Genomic DNA, 17,014 nt, shown 5'->3' with positions numbered 1-17,014 from the left:
ATTTTTGGCTAATGTAAGTTTATTCCCAAGATATGGCCCTGTAAGTACCTCTATAGAAAGATCTATTGCAGATATCACAAGTGAACAACATATTTTTTATTACTATAATATGCAAATAAAGTTGCTTTTGACAAAAGAAAAAGTGAAGATCTATGTATGAAGAATACATATCTTTCAAAAAAAAAGGCAAATGAGGGAAATCATCACTACAATATATATTTCACCAATAAAAGATAGCTCAGTTCAAATGAGCCACCAGCAGCATTCCCACCAAGACATTTAACATGTAACAAAGAACTGATGTGGAAATTTACGTGCAAATTTTCTCCAATAAAAAAAGCTGATTTTAAGAAGTTACTGACTGTGTTTTAACACCATGTGTTGCAGTTCGGTGCCACCTCAGTTGTCTTACATGAGTTTTAAAGTCCATACATAACTACCCTATATGATTGCACTGATGTAAATCTTAAAGTAATTCAGGGTTTCTTAATGTTTTATTTTTTAGCTTTGCTCATTTTAGTGATCTTTAAAGTATATCCCTGCAAAAAGTTGTAGAAGTGCAACATTAAGAAGCTGGTGACTTGCAATATAGAACAACAACATTCAGAACTTTTAGTTAACCAACCTTGCAGCTATAAAGAAGATAAGGATATTGATATTGTTGCATACTGAACTGTTTCCTAATAGTTCTTCAGTATAATTGAATAGTTTCAACTGCTTTTTAAGGAATTCCAGCAGCACGTAGCAATATTAAACTAAGAACCTGATTTGTCATGCAAAGAACTTTCATAAAGCTAAGAGGATGAAAACTTACAGTGGTTTTTATTTGATAGGAAACTTAACTTCAGACTCACCTCTCATAGCTGAAAAAATATGCCCTGTATCACCATATATCACCTTCTGCATTGGTTTCCAGATCCTTAATGTTAAGAAAATTTATTTGAATATTTTAAATGCTCTTTAGCTATTCCATGCTTTGCAGTATCTAATTTTCTAGTGAATAAGCTTCTCAAACATCAATCTTAGTTCATGGTGTACATTACAAGCAGCGACATGACTGCTCATTTGTAACAGAGTTTGTGAACAATTAAATTAAAATTAATTATAACAAAATTTAGTGTGCTGTAGTAAAGTTCATTCCCATGGAAGGAGTCAGTGGCAATGCTACTAATTTCTACAATAGCTCTAATTAGGTAAAGGGGTCAGAGAATTCAAACTGTCTCTGGAAACATTTTCCAGCCACGATACTTTCCATATGTTTCCTGTTTCTGCATTCATGGGGTTTTTAGTTCAGGTGCATTAAGTGTCACAGTATTTAAAATGCAGCCTATGTATTGAAGATGGCTACTTTAGATGCAGTTTATACTTTAAAAAAAAAAAAAATCACTGAAGTAGAATCACAGAATATACTGGGCTGATGGGGACCTATTGTGTCCAAGTGAATCACTTCAGAAATAGATGAGAACTTTTCTTCAGATTTGCATTGCAGAAATAGTAATTTTATGCTGAATTAATGGAATTACTATAATAACATTTCAACAATACTTGACTAGCCGGGCAAGAAATACAATCATTTTCTTATACTCAGTAACTAATCTTTCATCAAATTGATTACATAGTAGAAAGGAGTTTTATAAATCATTCATGTCCTGACCAAATTCTCTCATAGGACTAGTGTAAATCAGAGTAACTGCACTGCAGTCAATGGATTTTCACCAATGCTTAATGGTGAAAAGTTAAAAGAAAAGCAAGAGTAAGGGTTCCTAGCATTGTTCTAATATTAAAATACTTGCAGTGTGCTTTTAATCATTGTATTTGGTAGCTCTGAAGTAAAATACCTTAACTAATTTCAAAAGCATGTTTCCAATAATTTATAAGCATTATGGAGCACATTTGCTTTTCACTTAAGTGCAGCTAAATGTGGTTGTTTCTAAGAAAAACATCTTCATACTGTCACACAAGAGAAACATGAAAACAAAAAAGTTCTGTTAAAAAAGGTTCTGGAATTTGTTCTATACTTGTGCTTCTTCTGTAGGTTTTTCTCTTGGCTGTTTCATTTGAATACAAGGTTGTATAAGTAAAAATATTATTCCCACCATGTACAGCAATCCAGCTATGTAAAAAGAAAAATCATATTTTTGTGTGATGTCATAGATCCAACCTGGAAAATAAGGACAAAATATATTTGTTACAAAGCTTGACAGAAAAGTACATTTTGAGAGAAAATACAAAAAATACTTCACATTTCTTTCATGACATTTATGCCAAATCCACAGAAGCTTTGTGGAAAAAAATATTTTTCAAAGAAGTTGTCACAGGTCTGATTTTAAAATTGGTATTTTGTAATCCCAAACCAATTAGTTCCTCCTCCCTGACACTGCCTTTGTAAAATGCCCAATATTGGTTAGTTCAAATGCCATGCCTTGTACAAGCAAACACATTCCCCATAGCTGTTTCCAAGCCTCACATACCAATAAAAGATTGTTCAAGAGATACAATTTCCATACTGCAATGACCCTCATTCCAGCCTCAATTCCTTTGCAGAAACACATTAAAGTTACTTCTTCATTAAAGTTATTCCTTCAATACTTTAGGAAGGTTTGAGAACCCAAATGAGCAAAACTCCCTCACGCCACGCTGGCTGCATTGCAATGTACTCACAAGATCAGAAGCTCTCTTTACATCAGCTACTTCCATCCAATTTGCTTCATAACTAAAGCCCAAGTACAGAGACAGGTTTAGCACAGACTGGGAGGAGCTGAGGGAACTCTGAGGTGGCAGAGTAAAACACTGCTGCTTTCAAGGGGCACTGAGCGAGCTTTCTTCTCACTCGTGCTGCTCACCCAGTGGTGGGGAGAGAAGGGCTCTCTCTTCCTGGGCTGCTCATGCTGCTGCTGGCTTCCCTTCAGCCTAGAGCTGCCCCTGGCTGACCTTGGCCATGACTCCCTAGACTTCTCACAGCTTTATTCTCAGCAGCACCTCTGTAAAAGAGAGCTGGAGTCTGATACAGTACTGACAATCAGTACCTATATCTCTTCTGTACTCCCCCACCTCTTTCTATGAGGAAATTCATAATGAATGTCTGTTTAAACCTAAGTAGCTCTAGGGATAGCATACATACACTTCTCCCTTCTGCTGGGCTTGGCAGTAAAGAGGCTATAAGCACTGCAGTCCCCAAAGTAGGTATTTCTGGCTGAAGGAAGGCAAAGCAAAGTTAGTTAAATCAACACATCGGTTGGCAGTTTGGAGTGGAGACACCCAAAACAGCACAGTTCCTGGGGTAATGCTGTGGTATAAACAACTGCCTACCCTGAGAACTAATCACCATTTCTTCATGTGGGTAAAGGAATGAATAGTGCATATAGCATATAAAACATGCTATAAAATAGGTTACACCTTTCTCATTTAAAAAAGTGCATGATAACTATTTTAAGGAAACATGTCATTGTAAGGATAGGTTGTAATAGATTTGGGGTTATGTCCAAGAACTGCTATTTGTGATGTGAGGGCAGTGAGCTGGAACCCAGCAGATGTGACCTGTAAATCTGTACAATATAAAGCTCAATGTGCTGTCCATTCTGGAGTAGCTGTGATTTTGTTAACTACACATAGTCATAACATCAGAAGGTTTTATAATATAGTCACACGGTCATTACACAAACATCTGTTCATTAGCAATTTGAACTTTTTACCTGCAAAGGGTGGTCCAAACAAAGCAGATATTCCATTGGCACAAATGATGATGCCATAGGCATTTGCAAGGTGTTTAGTTCCAACTAAATCTTCAGTCACAACAGGCATTAGAGAAAAATAGCCACTAGAAAATCCTATTAGAGCACAAACCACAGCCAGGCCAACGTATGTCTGCATTAGTGGCAAAGTAAGAATGCAGGTGACCAGGGTAAAGTTAGCCATGAGGAAGACATTCCATGTGCTGATGCATGGGAGATCAGAGACGATTCCAAGGATCACTTTACCAAAAATATGAACAATGGCTATAATGGATGTCAAAGGAAATACATTGTCCTGCCTAGATAAGTTGTACTGCTTGACTATTTCTGGAAGGTGAATAAAGGGAATGACAAAGCTGCTATAGGCAAACAAAGCCCAAATGATAAAGGCCACAAATACTCTATTGGTAAACAGTGATGCAGCTCCAAAGTAGCTGGAGTACCAGAGTGCAAAGCCCTTCCTGACTGTAACTGTCAGCTGGCTCACTGTCTTGAAGAGGCGCAGTCCATACATGCTCCTTCCACTTCCCGATTTACCTCCAATTTCTGCGTGCTGCACACTGACAGGCACTTCTTCATTTGCTGCCTCTTCTTTTTTCTCTGGTTCTTCACCGAGGACTCCATTGGATTTTATAGTCTCTGTAGAATGGGACTGAGCTTTTGCCCGGTTTTCTTCACTATCACTTCTCACCACATATTTTTCACGGAGGTCTTTGGGAGGGAGTGGTCTCATAAGTGCTCCACAGACGCAAAGGTTCAGGGAGATGGCCCCCTGGATGAACATGGCATTCCTCCACCCAAATTCAGAGCAGAGGTACTTCAGTAAGGCAGTCATTAGGAAAGTTCCAAATCCTGTTCCTGTGGTACTGAGCCCTTGTGCAAGTGCTCTTCTCTTCTGAAAATACTGCCCTACCATGACCACTGCAGGCAGATAAACCATGCCACTTCCAATGCCTATTAAAAAAATAAATAAATAAACCTGGACTTTTTGCCAACAACATAAAAAGCAGTGTAAAAATAATCAGTTTTATTCCTAACTTTTGTGTAAGCATAGAAGTAAAACCAATAATAAATATTCATTTCTGATGTTAGCTTTCATTTCTGTCTTGTACTGTTTTCCAAAACCTGCAATACTCATTCCAATGAGAATGCAATACTGATATTTATTGTTGGAAAAACTAAACACATGGAGTATAAAACCTTTATCTCAGGTCAGCAGGACAACACTGGAAAGTTACAAATGCCCCAGAACTAATCAGTGACAGTTACTATGGGGACAAACATAGACACAGCCTATTTTGAAATATCTGCAATTATAATACCCACATCTGATGGTATCAGTGACCAGAACTGCTTAGTGAGCACATCTTGTTGCTTTCACCTAAGTTCCCCAGCAATGAAGATTCACACGGAGTTCCTGTCCTCGTTCCTTAACTGCTGAGCCACAGTGACTGTGACATGTATTTGAGGAGTCAGCAAATGGGGTTTTTGCACTGCTGGGACCTCAGGTGGCTTCCAGGTTGGTTCTCTTTGGGCAGTCCAGGGAGGGCCACACAGCAATTGCTCAGTCTTACAAGGCAAATCTCTAACTCTGTTGAAAACCCCTCACCTGTAGTTAAAAACCAAGGTGGGTATTCATGGCATTTCCTTTGAGCAGATAGTGATGAGTTGTGCAAACATATCATTAGAGGTAACAGTTCACCATTTTTCTCCAGCAAATTCTTCATAGATGAATTTGGATTGGAACAGGTGCATGCAGAAGATGCTTCCCAACTCACTGCGATTTTAATTCACAAGTGTTTTGCAACTTAGAAGTTTTCCTAAATAAGCGCTAATGTAGCTGCATGCAGCTACAGCATGACCTAGCTGCAGCTGGGCCAGAGAAAAAAGCCCTTCAACATCACTGCAGTGACCCCGGCTTCAGCTGACTCATTTTGCTTCTTAGAAGTATTTCTTTCTTTCCTAGGCAAAGACGCAATCGAGCTTTTCTTTTGCACCGGTGTCCCTCCCCACACGCAGCCACAGGCTCGGGCAGGGCTCTCTGTCCCCCAGGAAAGCTCCAGCTCCCGGGGCTGCCGTGAGGAGCCAGCCCAGGGCAGCTGAGGGCTCCCAGCTGTGGGCAGCCCTGACGGGAGGGTGGCTTCAGATGGGGACATGAGGCTGGGATGGGAGGGATGAACTGAAGGCAGCAGCCATGAGCAGGCCCACAGGGCCCAGAGGTGGTGGCAGCAAGGGGTGGCCACTGCAGGGGAACAGCAACTTTACAGGAGCAGCCAGGAGAGCATGGAGAGACTTCCCTGGGCAGGCTGGGACTGAGGGGATGGGATGGGATGGGATGGGATGGGATGGGATGGGATGGGATGGGATGGGATGGGATGGGATGGGATGGGATGGGATGGGATGGGATGGGATGGGATGGGAGTGAGGGACAGGGACTGAGGGTGAGTGAGGAGATCATCAGGGAGGGGACAGTGAGCAGAGATCTCAAGGAGCTGGAAGGAACCTCTCAGGTACCTCTACACTGTTTTTCTGGACAGAATTACTCCTGCAACATCTTGCTTCTCCACCTCACATGAAAGTTTGTCTCTGATTTTTTTTTCCCATTAAGTGTGGTTTTCATCCCTCTTTAAATTCTCTATTTAGCTCTGCCGTTTGTTGTTTTGTGAGTGCTCTTTCTGAAAAGAGTCAGGGACTGAAGAAGAACCGTGTAGATTCCTGCCTGGTTGATTATATTCAATATATATGGAAACAGAAATTCTGAAGAAGGGAGGATCTGCTCTGTGATCATGCTCTTTGTTCAAGAATTTGCACTACTGAAGTCTATGGTATGGTGGTAATAAAGGGTCATCACAGTGATCTTTGCTAGTCTCAGTATTTCTCCACCCAAAAGCTAGATAAAAATTAGTGTATAGAAATTCTGTAGATTTCTATGAAACTCTATGAAAGGACAGTTTAGAAGAATGCAGAGTACTGAAGCTATTACTAGTATTGCAAACAATCCCTTTTTCTCATGTTTCCCTCTGGCAAATGTAACATAGATTGCAAATGTAACAAATGTAGATTTACAAATGGCAAATGTAACATACATTTGCAAACATAACTTATCTGTGGAGTGTGTAACATTTCAAAGCGCCTTGAACTGCTCAATGTTGCTCAGAGAGTAATTAAAGCCCAAATTTTGTATTTCTTACATGGATAACTTTCCCCTTTTTGTTTCATATCTATTAGCAGCGTCTCTTTTCAGAAATGAACAGCAGATAAAATGGAGTAGTGTTTTAAGTACTTAATACTGAGCTCCTCTACATAACTTACTTCAAGTAACTGAATTTTTTCACAAGAAACATATTGCTAGCAACTGAGAGTTCGGGCACTAAGGATCTGTTGGTTTTCAAGGAAGATGCCTAAACCCACATGCCTTTTTGTATTTTGATTGGGTTCTTACACATGCAAAAGGTTTTCTAGACACCTATTTTCGTTAAAAGGACAAAACATTACTTCAGTCATTTTGATGTTAAAATCTGTAGCAATATTAGTTGCTCTAAGTGGTTGTTGATACAATATGAATAACTACTATTAGAGAATAGTATGAAATTCAGCCCCATGCGTTATCCTAAGTGAGGCTGGGGTGCAGTTAATTTGCTTCCTAGCAGCTCACGTGGTGCTGTGTTTTGGATTTGTGACCCAAGCACTGCTGTTACCACAGGCATGGTTTAGCTGGTGTTGGACAGTGCTTACACAGTATCAAGCCCCTTCCTGTCTCTCACCCCCCGTCAGTGGGGAGCACCAGAAGCTGGGAGGGGATGCAGTGGGACAGGGGACCCCAGCTGACTGAGGGGACATCCCATACCATGAGATGTTGTACTCAGCAATAAAACTGGGGGAAGGGAGAAGGAAGGGAGGTACTTGGAGTTGTGGCAATGTCTTCCCAGGTAATAGTTACACATGACCAAGCCCTGCTTTATTGGAAACAGCTGAATGCCTGCCTGCCCATGGGAAGCAGCGAATTAATTCCTTATCTTTGCTTTGCTTGTGCATTCAGCTTTTTCTTTATCTACTGAACTCTCTTTATCTCATTTTTACCTTTCTGATTCTCTCCTCTCTACTGTGGGAGAGTGAGTGAGGAGATGTGTGCAGCTTAGCTGCCTACCAGCTGCAACCCACTTCACCCTGTAAAATGGGTTTTGAAGCAGTACAGAATTACCATAATCCAGTATTTTATTAATGTGGAGCAACTTCTGGAGAAAATATTAGTTATTCTTCCCTGTGACAATGCGAGGAGTTAGCTAGATATGAAATTAATCTTTAAATTTTACTTGTCAGAGTTTGGGTTACAATAATTCCCCTAGTTAAATATGTCCTCGAATGTATTCACTTGGGTAAAACTGATAAAAGTACCACCTTCACATGGCAAATTTAAATTACAAAAGAAGTCACTGGGCCCAATCCACTGAATAAATAAGTTTCATAAAAAGATAACAGGATGTAAAAAGTGTAAAAGCAGGGCTGGAATAACTTTACAATCTACCTTCCCTATTTACTCACTCAGACAAGCTTCAAAGAAACCAAAAATAATTGAAAGAACCTTCAAACATTAGTGCAGCTCTCACCAGCTGTCACTCCAAAGGTGAGGAAGAGGTAGTGCACACTTGAGGCATAAGCACTCAGTATCCAACCCAAGGCATTCAGTACCCCTCCAATTATGGCTGTCATGCGGCACCCACACATGCTGATGAATAAACCAATAAAAGGACCTGTTAAAAAACATGAAAGAAATGGTAAATTATTTATTTAATTCTTTATGCTCTAATAATTTTTCTCCTTCAATTTCTTAATGTTTTAAATAAAATGTTAAAATATCAGGCAACTAGTGCAACTCAGTTTATTTTTCATATTAATTCTTAAAATTGTGGAAAGAGAAAGACAACCAATTGATTCAATACTTAGCAAATACCTGCAAGACCTACAATCAAAATTGCCCCATGAAGAAGAGACAGTTTAAACAAAGGAATAAGCCAAAACTCTTGTTCCCTATGCTGATGCTCTGTGAGTGCAAGACTTTTTTCACAAGTAACCAGAAGTTAAGAATTTTATCTCGTTTTTCAGTAGAATATTTTAGGCAGATCTTAACACAACTTTTTCAGTCTTAATTTAGGGAGTCGTGGGTGTGCATGTACATATACACACAAACATTTCCTCCACATATTATTTTGGGTTGATCCAACTACATCTAAAAAAATACATTTTCATTCAGCTACCAAACTGAAATAAAAACTGTGAAAATTCAACATTTTCTCCTCACAGATAGAGTATGGGGAGGAATCTAAGCTTCACAGATCATGTTTTCTTAATTCTAGCCAGACCTGAAAGTCACAAGCTTCCTTTCTCTGTCTAGATTGTAAAATTTGTCCTGGTGACATTAAAATGTCAATTTGGGACAGCCATAAGAAAATACTTTAGGGATGAATGGTAAATGTATTCTTGAAATCTATGTAGTTTTAAAATATGTGATGCTGGTACATACCTACAATAAGCGTGATGCCCATGCTGAGGGAGCTAACCCATGCTGTTAAGCCACGACTTTGATTAAACTCTTCAAGCCATTCCATGTTGAGTATTCCAAGGGCCATTTGGGAACCCATGATGAGTATGTGCACAAGGAAAGAGGAAAGTACAATCATCCAAGCCCATCCTCCATCGATGTTTGGATTACGTTTAGCTGGCTTACTTCCAACTTTTGAGTCCTCTCCAAAATCATATCCAATATCCTCTCGACTAGCATACATTTTCTCCACAGTATTCTGAAGCAAATGTAGTAAATACCTAAGAATATATACAGAATAATCACATTTTGTAGTTTTGTTATAGTGAATGCCATAAATCACTATCATATTTCACCACCATAATTAGTGCAGTTGTAGTGAATACTGTGACTTCATTGTTCAAATCTAAAATGCTTAGAAAAAATGTCCAATTATTTTTTTTTTGGTGCAACTTGTTATCATGGCTGTTTATGCAGGAGTGTTTACAGTCTGAGAGTAGGCTGCATTATTTCCACTACTATATATTTTACTTACTTTTAGATGGCTGAGAGCCCTCACTCCTCATGGGTTGACTGTGGTCACAGAAAAAGACTGGTCTCTCTGTATATTACTTCTCCGTGTCACCTTCTGCTGTGCCAGTAAGATAATGTGTGTTTTCAAGTTCATAAAGCTTGGAGCAAAGAAGCAAAATCCTGAAGCAGCAGGCAGATGAAGTTACCCCATCTTCTCAAAGGAAACCAGTTTGGGGATGTATTTCTTCCTTAGCAGTGGAAGAACAAGAATGAAGATAGTAAAAGATAAGGAATTAAGGAAGTAAGATTCTTGATTTTCATCATGTTTTGCTTACATAAATCACAATGAGGTGACTGTTACTACATCTCTGGGAAGCTTTTTATTAGAGTCAATGCAGCAACAGTTTTTTATTATGCTTTCAGTTTCCGTAGTATTAATCCTTATAATCCTACTTAAAAAAAAAAAAAATTCTTCCAAATTAACGACAGTGCCTATCAGAATCAAACTGAGTGGCAGAATTACATGCATTGGTGTACATAAGATCAGGCCACAAAAGCTTAATTTGATTACTTTGATTTATTCTATTGTTACTCTAAGTGAAGATTGCAACACAAGGTGAAAATAATTTCAAAACCACTTTTAACTGATTAACAGTCAGGGTGCAGAATCCAGTCTCCCCTTCATCAGATTTGTGCTGCAACAGATTAAAATCTTACCCAACTGCGGAGCACCACATAGGTTTCCATGGACACTAGAAATGCAATGATACAAATTACCAGAGACGGTAATTTTTTGACTTTTCTTCTCCAGAGCAGTAAAAAGGAACATCAGCTTCACGACAGTGGAAAGGGGAAAAAAATATAAAAAAATATTTTTATAAGCTCCTTCTGTCTCCTGTGAGCCCTCAGAATGAGTGCCTCTGGGCTGGCCCCTCACTGCTGCAAACAGGTAGTGAGCAGACAAATCCAGATTCTGTACCAACTGAAAATCTGTCTTTAAATACGTGAGTACATTTTGCTTCTCAAGTTACTACCTATTCAAACTGTTTTACCTTTTTCCTTTCTGCTAGATAAACACACAGAGAGAGCCCTGGGGCATTCTGCAGTGCTCCATAGCTGGAGTCAGAGCTGGCCAGCCCCAGATGCCAGTGAACCCCTGTTGATATGTGCAGCCTCTCCAGCCTGGCTGCTGCCTAAGTTCCCTTTGTAGTCAAGTGCCACCTGACCCTTCCTTGCAGTGCAGGTAATCATGTGTAACTAAGGGCAGCTTGAGCATGTAGGTTCTTCCAAGAGCACACTGATTTGCCTCATAAGTGAGCTGCAGCTAAAATATGTTGCTCTCCCGGTAGCAAATCTTTCATAAATGGATGTTCTTTAATGACTAAGTTGTCAATATCCCTAACTTGGCCCTGGGAGGTATTGGTGACACAGTGAGGAAGAACAAGAACTGTGCACATTTAGCACTTGCTGCACAGGCAGATGAGCTGGGATCAATTGGTGGGTTGCCAGTGGAAATGGATACTGAAATGCTTTCCAGGCTTTTCCTTTCCAAACTGGGCAATGGAGAATGGGGAGAGTGCTTGGTGGTCCTCCTAGAGGTCCTGCAGGGTGTTTGGAGCAGGACAGGCAGCAGGGGAACAAGTCAGAGCCATGCGGTGGTGCAGACTGGTTTTTTAAAAGGACAGTCACAACTATTAGATTATATTATTAATTAAATTAAAGAGGACAACCTTAGTCATAATTATACCTTGCCCTTCCTCTGTAGAAGGTAGGTCTTAAAGATGACATTTCAACCCTTTCCTAATAAAGTAGTTGGAGCCAGATCCTCTGTTGCTGTAGGTTACAGGACTACTTACAGGGGATTCAGCCCCCTCACAAGGCAAAGAGAGACTAGGAGCAAAAAGGTGATAAACACAGCAAATAATCATACTAATGGGAAATAATGAGAAGAGGCAGAATGAAGGAAAATCGCAAGGTGTTGCACATGCTCTGCATAAGATTAATGAAAATGTATGAGGAATATTACAGTGCATCTTAGATAATGGAATACAAAATTATGTAACTGAAGATTCAGAGTCAAGATTAAATTTAAAACCTCACTTTTCTCTCATATACTTTTGTCTGGTTTTGTGCATAATGCACCTGAATCCTGATACTGGATACAAAAAAAGTTCTTTGGACAGGAAATAGGCACATCTTTTACATATTTTAAATTATTTGAAGAAAAATAATTGATATTTAGTGTGAAGTTATGACACTCCTCTTTGCAGTCTTGCTGACAGAACTGGCTTAGGTTGAGTGGGTTCAAGTTAATGTCATGCTTGTATCAACGCCCACAATCTTCAGAAAATGCATATATTTTCCATTTGAACTGATTTCTTGCTTATTATTACTTTCATAGTAGTAACTTTTCACTAAGGTCACAAGTTCAGAGTGAATATACTCAAAAGCAGGGGAGGTCATCTCCAATAACTGCACAAGCTCTCGGTCTCTGGATAAAGCAAGGATTTGATGCCTGGATCCCCTCCCCAGGACTGCCTGATTGTCCCATGGCCTGTTGCACCCAGCAGACAGGCACTTACCTGCCACATGGCACTGCCAAGAACAGGCCCATGAAATGCAGAGGAGCCAAATGAACTCTTTGCAGTTGTGAAATCCTAGAGAAACTGTAATGAAAATGACAGCAGCTGATTTGTGAAGTCAGCCAGTTTGCCCAACAAGCAAGACAGGGAAGACCCACTCATAGTATCAGTGTTTGAATACAGCCCCTCAGAAAGAATTTCGTTTAAAGGCAGGAGAATCTGGGCTCTTATTTGGTCACCTGGAAAAGAACATGATGATTTTTTTTCCCAGAAAAGCTTTTTAGACTATATCCACACAAAATATGCAGACCTCTTAGAAAAATGGCCCAAGCATTAGTGCCTGCAAAGATGCTGAGCATTTTTTAAAACCTGACTCATGAGCTATTTTAGGGACAAATGCAGGTGCTGTAATAAGACCTAAGTTAGCAGCAAAACACCCAGTTCCATGTACCATCAGTGGAGCTATGGCTCTCTAGCTTGTGGTTCAACTAGATCACTGAAAAACATCTGCTCTTGCTATAAAAAGTCCGTATGATGAATAATTTACATATATTTGACCAAATTCTTCCAGCATTTGACTGCCTCCATGTTAAAAACTATAGAATGAAATTGTACTTTGGAGGCAGTTCCAACAGATAAGTCATAAATGCATTATAACTAGTAATTAGATTTACTTTGTAATTTTCCCAGTAAACATAACACGTGAAATTATTTGGTTGCTGAAGACATACAGAGGAAACATTGCTAAAAACATGGTTTATTTTGGTTGTCATTAGTTCCAGCAGTGTGACTTCACTTTGCTAACATGCCGAACACTTCAGCTGTCAGCAACCTCACAGATATGTGGACATTTGTCACCTCTGCCAGTCAGAACCCCAGTGCATAAAAACGCGTGCCCGGAAAGGAACACTAAATCAGGGAAATTAAATGTTTAAAAGGCTTAGCTAACTTCCAGGGTCACAAGTTTGCAGAAAGCCGGCAGCGGTTCCGTTTCCAGAGCGGGGGTGCTGCCCTGCTGCCCCTGTGTGAGGGATGCTTCCCAAGCCCTGCTCAGGCGGCCTCCCCGGAGACCCCTCGGTGCTGCCGTGCCCCGGTGTGACCCACGCGTGGTGCCCCGTCCCCGGGGACCGCGGAATTGGCTCACACAGCGGACACTTATCCCCCCTTGGTACTAACTGAAGGGGCAGCTTGCATCAAGCGGGCACCTCTATTTTAAACAGCCTTACAGCCTGTTTCGGGAGCAGCCCGAAGGCGGAGAATGTATGGGTTTTTTTCTCCCGAGAGACCAGCTTTGCGAGCTTCACGCGCGGCGCTTTCCCAGCGCTCCAGTTCGGTTCACCTGTGCGAGGCAGAGCTGGGGCGGGCGCGGCCGCCACCGCCCGGCCCGCGGGGCTGCCACAGGCACAGCTCGGCCCGCGGGGGCTGCCACAGGCACAGCTCGGCCCGCGGGGGCTGCCACAGGCACAGCTCGGCCCGCGGGGGCTGCCACAGGCACAGCTCGGCCCGCGGGGGCTGCCACAGGCACAGCTCGGCCCGCGGGGGCTGCCACAGGCACAGCTCGGCCCGCGGGGCTGCCACAGGCACAGCTCGGCCCGCGGGGCTGCCACAGGCACAGCTCGGCCCGCGGGGGCTGCGGCGGGGCCGGGCGGCGGGGGCGGCGTTCGGGAGGCGGCGCGGCCGCGGCACCGCCCGCCCGCCGTGCACAAAGGATGACCGCGAGTTACCCCGCTGCGGCAGCCGCGCCCCCGGCCCGCCGCGCCTCCGAGGGGCCGCCGTCCCCGGTGTCGGGAGCCCCGCACCGGGACAGCCCGGAGCAGCCCAGCCCAGCCCAGCCCGGCGCGCCTCTGCCGCAGGCGGTGCGGCCGCTCCGCGTTCCTCTCCCGCGCCGGCGCCGGTGCCGGTGCCGTGTGGCTGCTTCCCGCTCCTCCCGAGCTACTCACCGCGACGAGCTCCGCCAGCGCCGCCGTCCCTGCGCGCCCCGGCGCCGAGCCCCGCTGTCAGCCCGGCCCGCGGCGCTGCGCTGGTCCCCGGACCCCGGGGCTGCTGCGGGCTCCGGTGTCCACCTGCGCCCGGCTCCGCTCAGCGCCCGCGCCGGCTCAGCCTCGCCCCTGTTCGCCGCCCTGGGGTTTATTTTCCATAGGAGTGCGGCATCGGTCTGGGGCCGCCTGCCCCCCAGGCAGCTCGTCCTCTGCACCGCCTTGTCTCCATTCTCTGCAATTTCAAATCTCCACGCTCTTTCATTCCTGCGATACCGGCTAGTTCTGGTTTGGCGGAGCAGATTTGCAATCCTCTCACATGCACACTCTTGTGGCTGAATGAAGTTTATTGCTGCACAGGTTATGGCCGGAAATTTACATCCCAGAGAGCTGGAAGATAAGATCCAATAAACTCAGCCAATATCGAGATTTCAACGGCCTTTGAATATGTTTATTTCAGAGTGGCTGATTGAATTTATGTAGTCAAACCACCCTGACAATGCAGTTAGGGAAGTTTCACTCTATGGCACCTTATTTGCACAATAAATAAGTTTCCAAAATATTCAACCCTTGGGAGAAGAGCTGCAAAAAAAATCACTTTTTTAGACCAGTATCCACTCCTCGCTTGGATCTAAGTAACCTGACTAATGAGGTTTTCATTCTGCAATTCATTGTTCTATTTGCAGTGAATATACCCAGGCTAAGGTGACTGTATGCCACCACACATCACTTTCATTCTCAGAGATTCTTGTTGTCCTAACAGTGGACTGAGTAGTATAAATGAAGGCTGTTCAAGAAGACATAAGAAGTATCTTGAGAGAAGACAAAATGAGGAGAGGCCAACAGGAATGTATTAATGGTGTTACACATACTGCCTATGTGCAAAATGTGGCACAGAATCTCTTACAGAAGTGGTCTGAAAAGGGTTAAAAAGACAGAGTTGGGACTTTTAATTTTTTTTTTTTTTTACATTTTTACTTGGACTCTTTCCTCTATTTGTTGACAAATGCAAGTCTGGTCTGGCTTTTTCAATAAAAATGTGCTGTTCCATTATAGATCTAATTGATCAAATATATCAATATGAAACACTTCTCTCTGGGTTGGGTTCAAGTGTGCAGCAGACTATGAGCTATTGCTAGGGCTTCAGTCTTTTCATAAAACTTACGCTACTTTGCATTGTAGTATTCAAAAAGAAATCCTTTTGCAGAATAAATAACTAGATTAGTGTCAGACACTGGTGATTGGGTTTATTTATGTCTCCATAAACAAAACTAGATTTCCATTTAAAAAGACTGTGCTAGTGCATTGCAAATGTGTATTATTCTACAGTACACATGTTCCCTGGTTATTTCATCTTTTACAATAATACCTTCCCCAACAGGGTATGGGCGCTGGTGTCCCAGAATTTAATTTATAGCTTGGCATTAGCTTTTTGACTGGAGTCTGGTTTCTTAAAAGGCTTAATGCTAGGGGCTTGGCACTTTAAATTTGCTGCTTATCAACCAGTGTTATTATACAAGTTTGAGACACAGACACTTGGATTTATGAATTATCTAACAGCCAACATCCTTTATAAGTCTACCACAGAAATAGATTTGACTGGCTGTTAACCCAGTGCCTCCAGTACCTGAGACGCTGCCTGTTTTGTGCCAACAGAGATTTGATCTGATGGAGAATTCACTCAGCTGTGCCATCCTGCTTCAGCAGTTTTGGTTCATATACCACAGTGGTTCTGGACTATAATCTTAGATTTATGCTGTCCCTTGGGAAGACGAGTATGTGTGGATCTACTTGAACTGTAACCATTAAACTGTGCAGGTCTAATAGCAGGAGTATGAATTATGTTCAGTAAGGAAAAAAGTCCATTTTGTAAGAATGGAAAGGACAATCCAATAGTATCAGAAAAAGTCTGCAGTTTTTAGCTAAGAAGAAGGTGCCTGATCCAGTAAAATAAGAGGTAAGCAAAGTCTGACAGATTCTGTTGCCTTAAAAATCTTAACTGTGTAAAATGCTTGAATGGCAAGCAGAGTAACCCCAGCTGAAAAGGATGTTTCACTAGTCCCATAAACATAAAAGTAGTTATATGTCATAATATAACTTGGAGGGAAAGAGGAATGGAGGGAGAGAGGGAAGGCAAGGCAGAAGTAGAAAGAACCGATAACTCAATTTCCTTTACACAGTGTCTGGGGGTCATTGTGGCAGCATAGTGCTAGCAGGTTGGAAGGGATCTCTGGGGTTCACCTCCTGTCCAACCTTCTACTTGAAGCAGAACTGTGACCTGTGGTATTGCAGGTCAGTTATGGCCTTGTTTAAGCTGCCCTTGAAAGCCTTCAGGAATAAAGGCTGGCCAGCCTTTCTGGGCAGTATGTTCCTGTGCAGCACCAGCCATGCATGTAGCACAATTACATGCATCCAGTCACAACTCCAAGGGTTCAGCTTGTCACCTTTCTTTCAGATTTTGCCATTCACTACTACTGAGAAGAGTCCAGCTCAATAATCTTTGCCACTCCCCTTTGGGTAATTTTAGATTGTTGTCAGATATCCCCTTATTTTCTTCTCTGCCAGAAGGCAAAGAAGGCAAACCAACGCAAACCAAGGCAAACTTATTCTAAATATCTTCACAAATTGTATGCTGTAGGCTATTTTCCATCTCATCAGCCCTCTGCCTGCCCA

At 42.2% G+C, this 17,014-nt stretch overlaps 1 protein-coding gene across 1 annotated transcript; it reads right to left on the bottom strand.

Annotated features, from left to right (window-relative positions):
• Positions 1-2,012: 2,012 nt before the first annotated feature.
• SLC16A14 (solute carrier family 16 member 14) lies at positions 2,013-9,514 on the bottom strand. The gene is made up of 4 exons (XM_062499524.1): positions 9,253-9,514; positions 8,339-8,482; positions 3,693-4,685; positions 2,013-2,161 (listed from the first exon to the last, which is right to left on the bottom strand). The coding sequence occupies exons 1-4, from the start codon at positions 9,512-9,514 to the stop codon at positions 2,013-2,015; spliced, it is 1,548 nt and encodes a 515-aa protein (XP_062355508.1).
• Between the last annotated feature and the right edge of the window lie 7,500 nt (positions 9,515-17,014).

The sequence above is a fragment of the Cinclus cinclus genome, chromosome 10 (assembly GCF_963662255.1).
Source record: "Cinclus cinclus chromosome 10, bCinCin1.1, whole genome shotgun sequence".
In the NCBI taxonomy this organism is placed as follows: Eukaryota; Metazoa; Chordata; class Aves; order Passeriformes; family Cinclidae; genus Cinclus; species Cinclus cinclus.
This window is presented reverse-complemented; position numbering and strand designations above follow the sequence as displayed.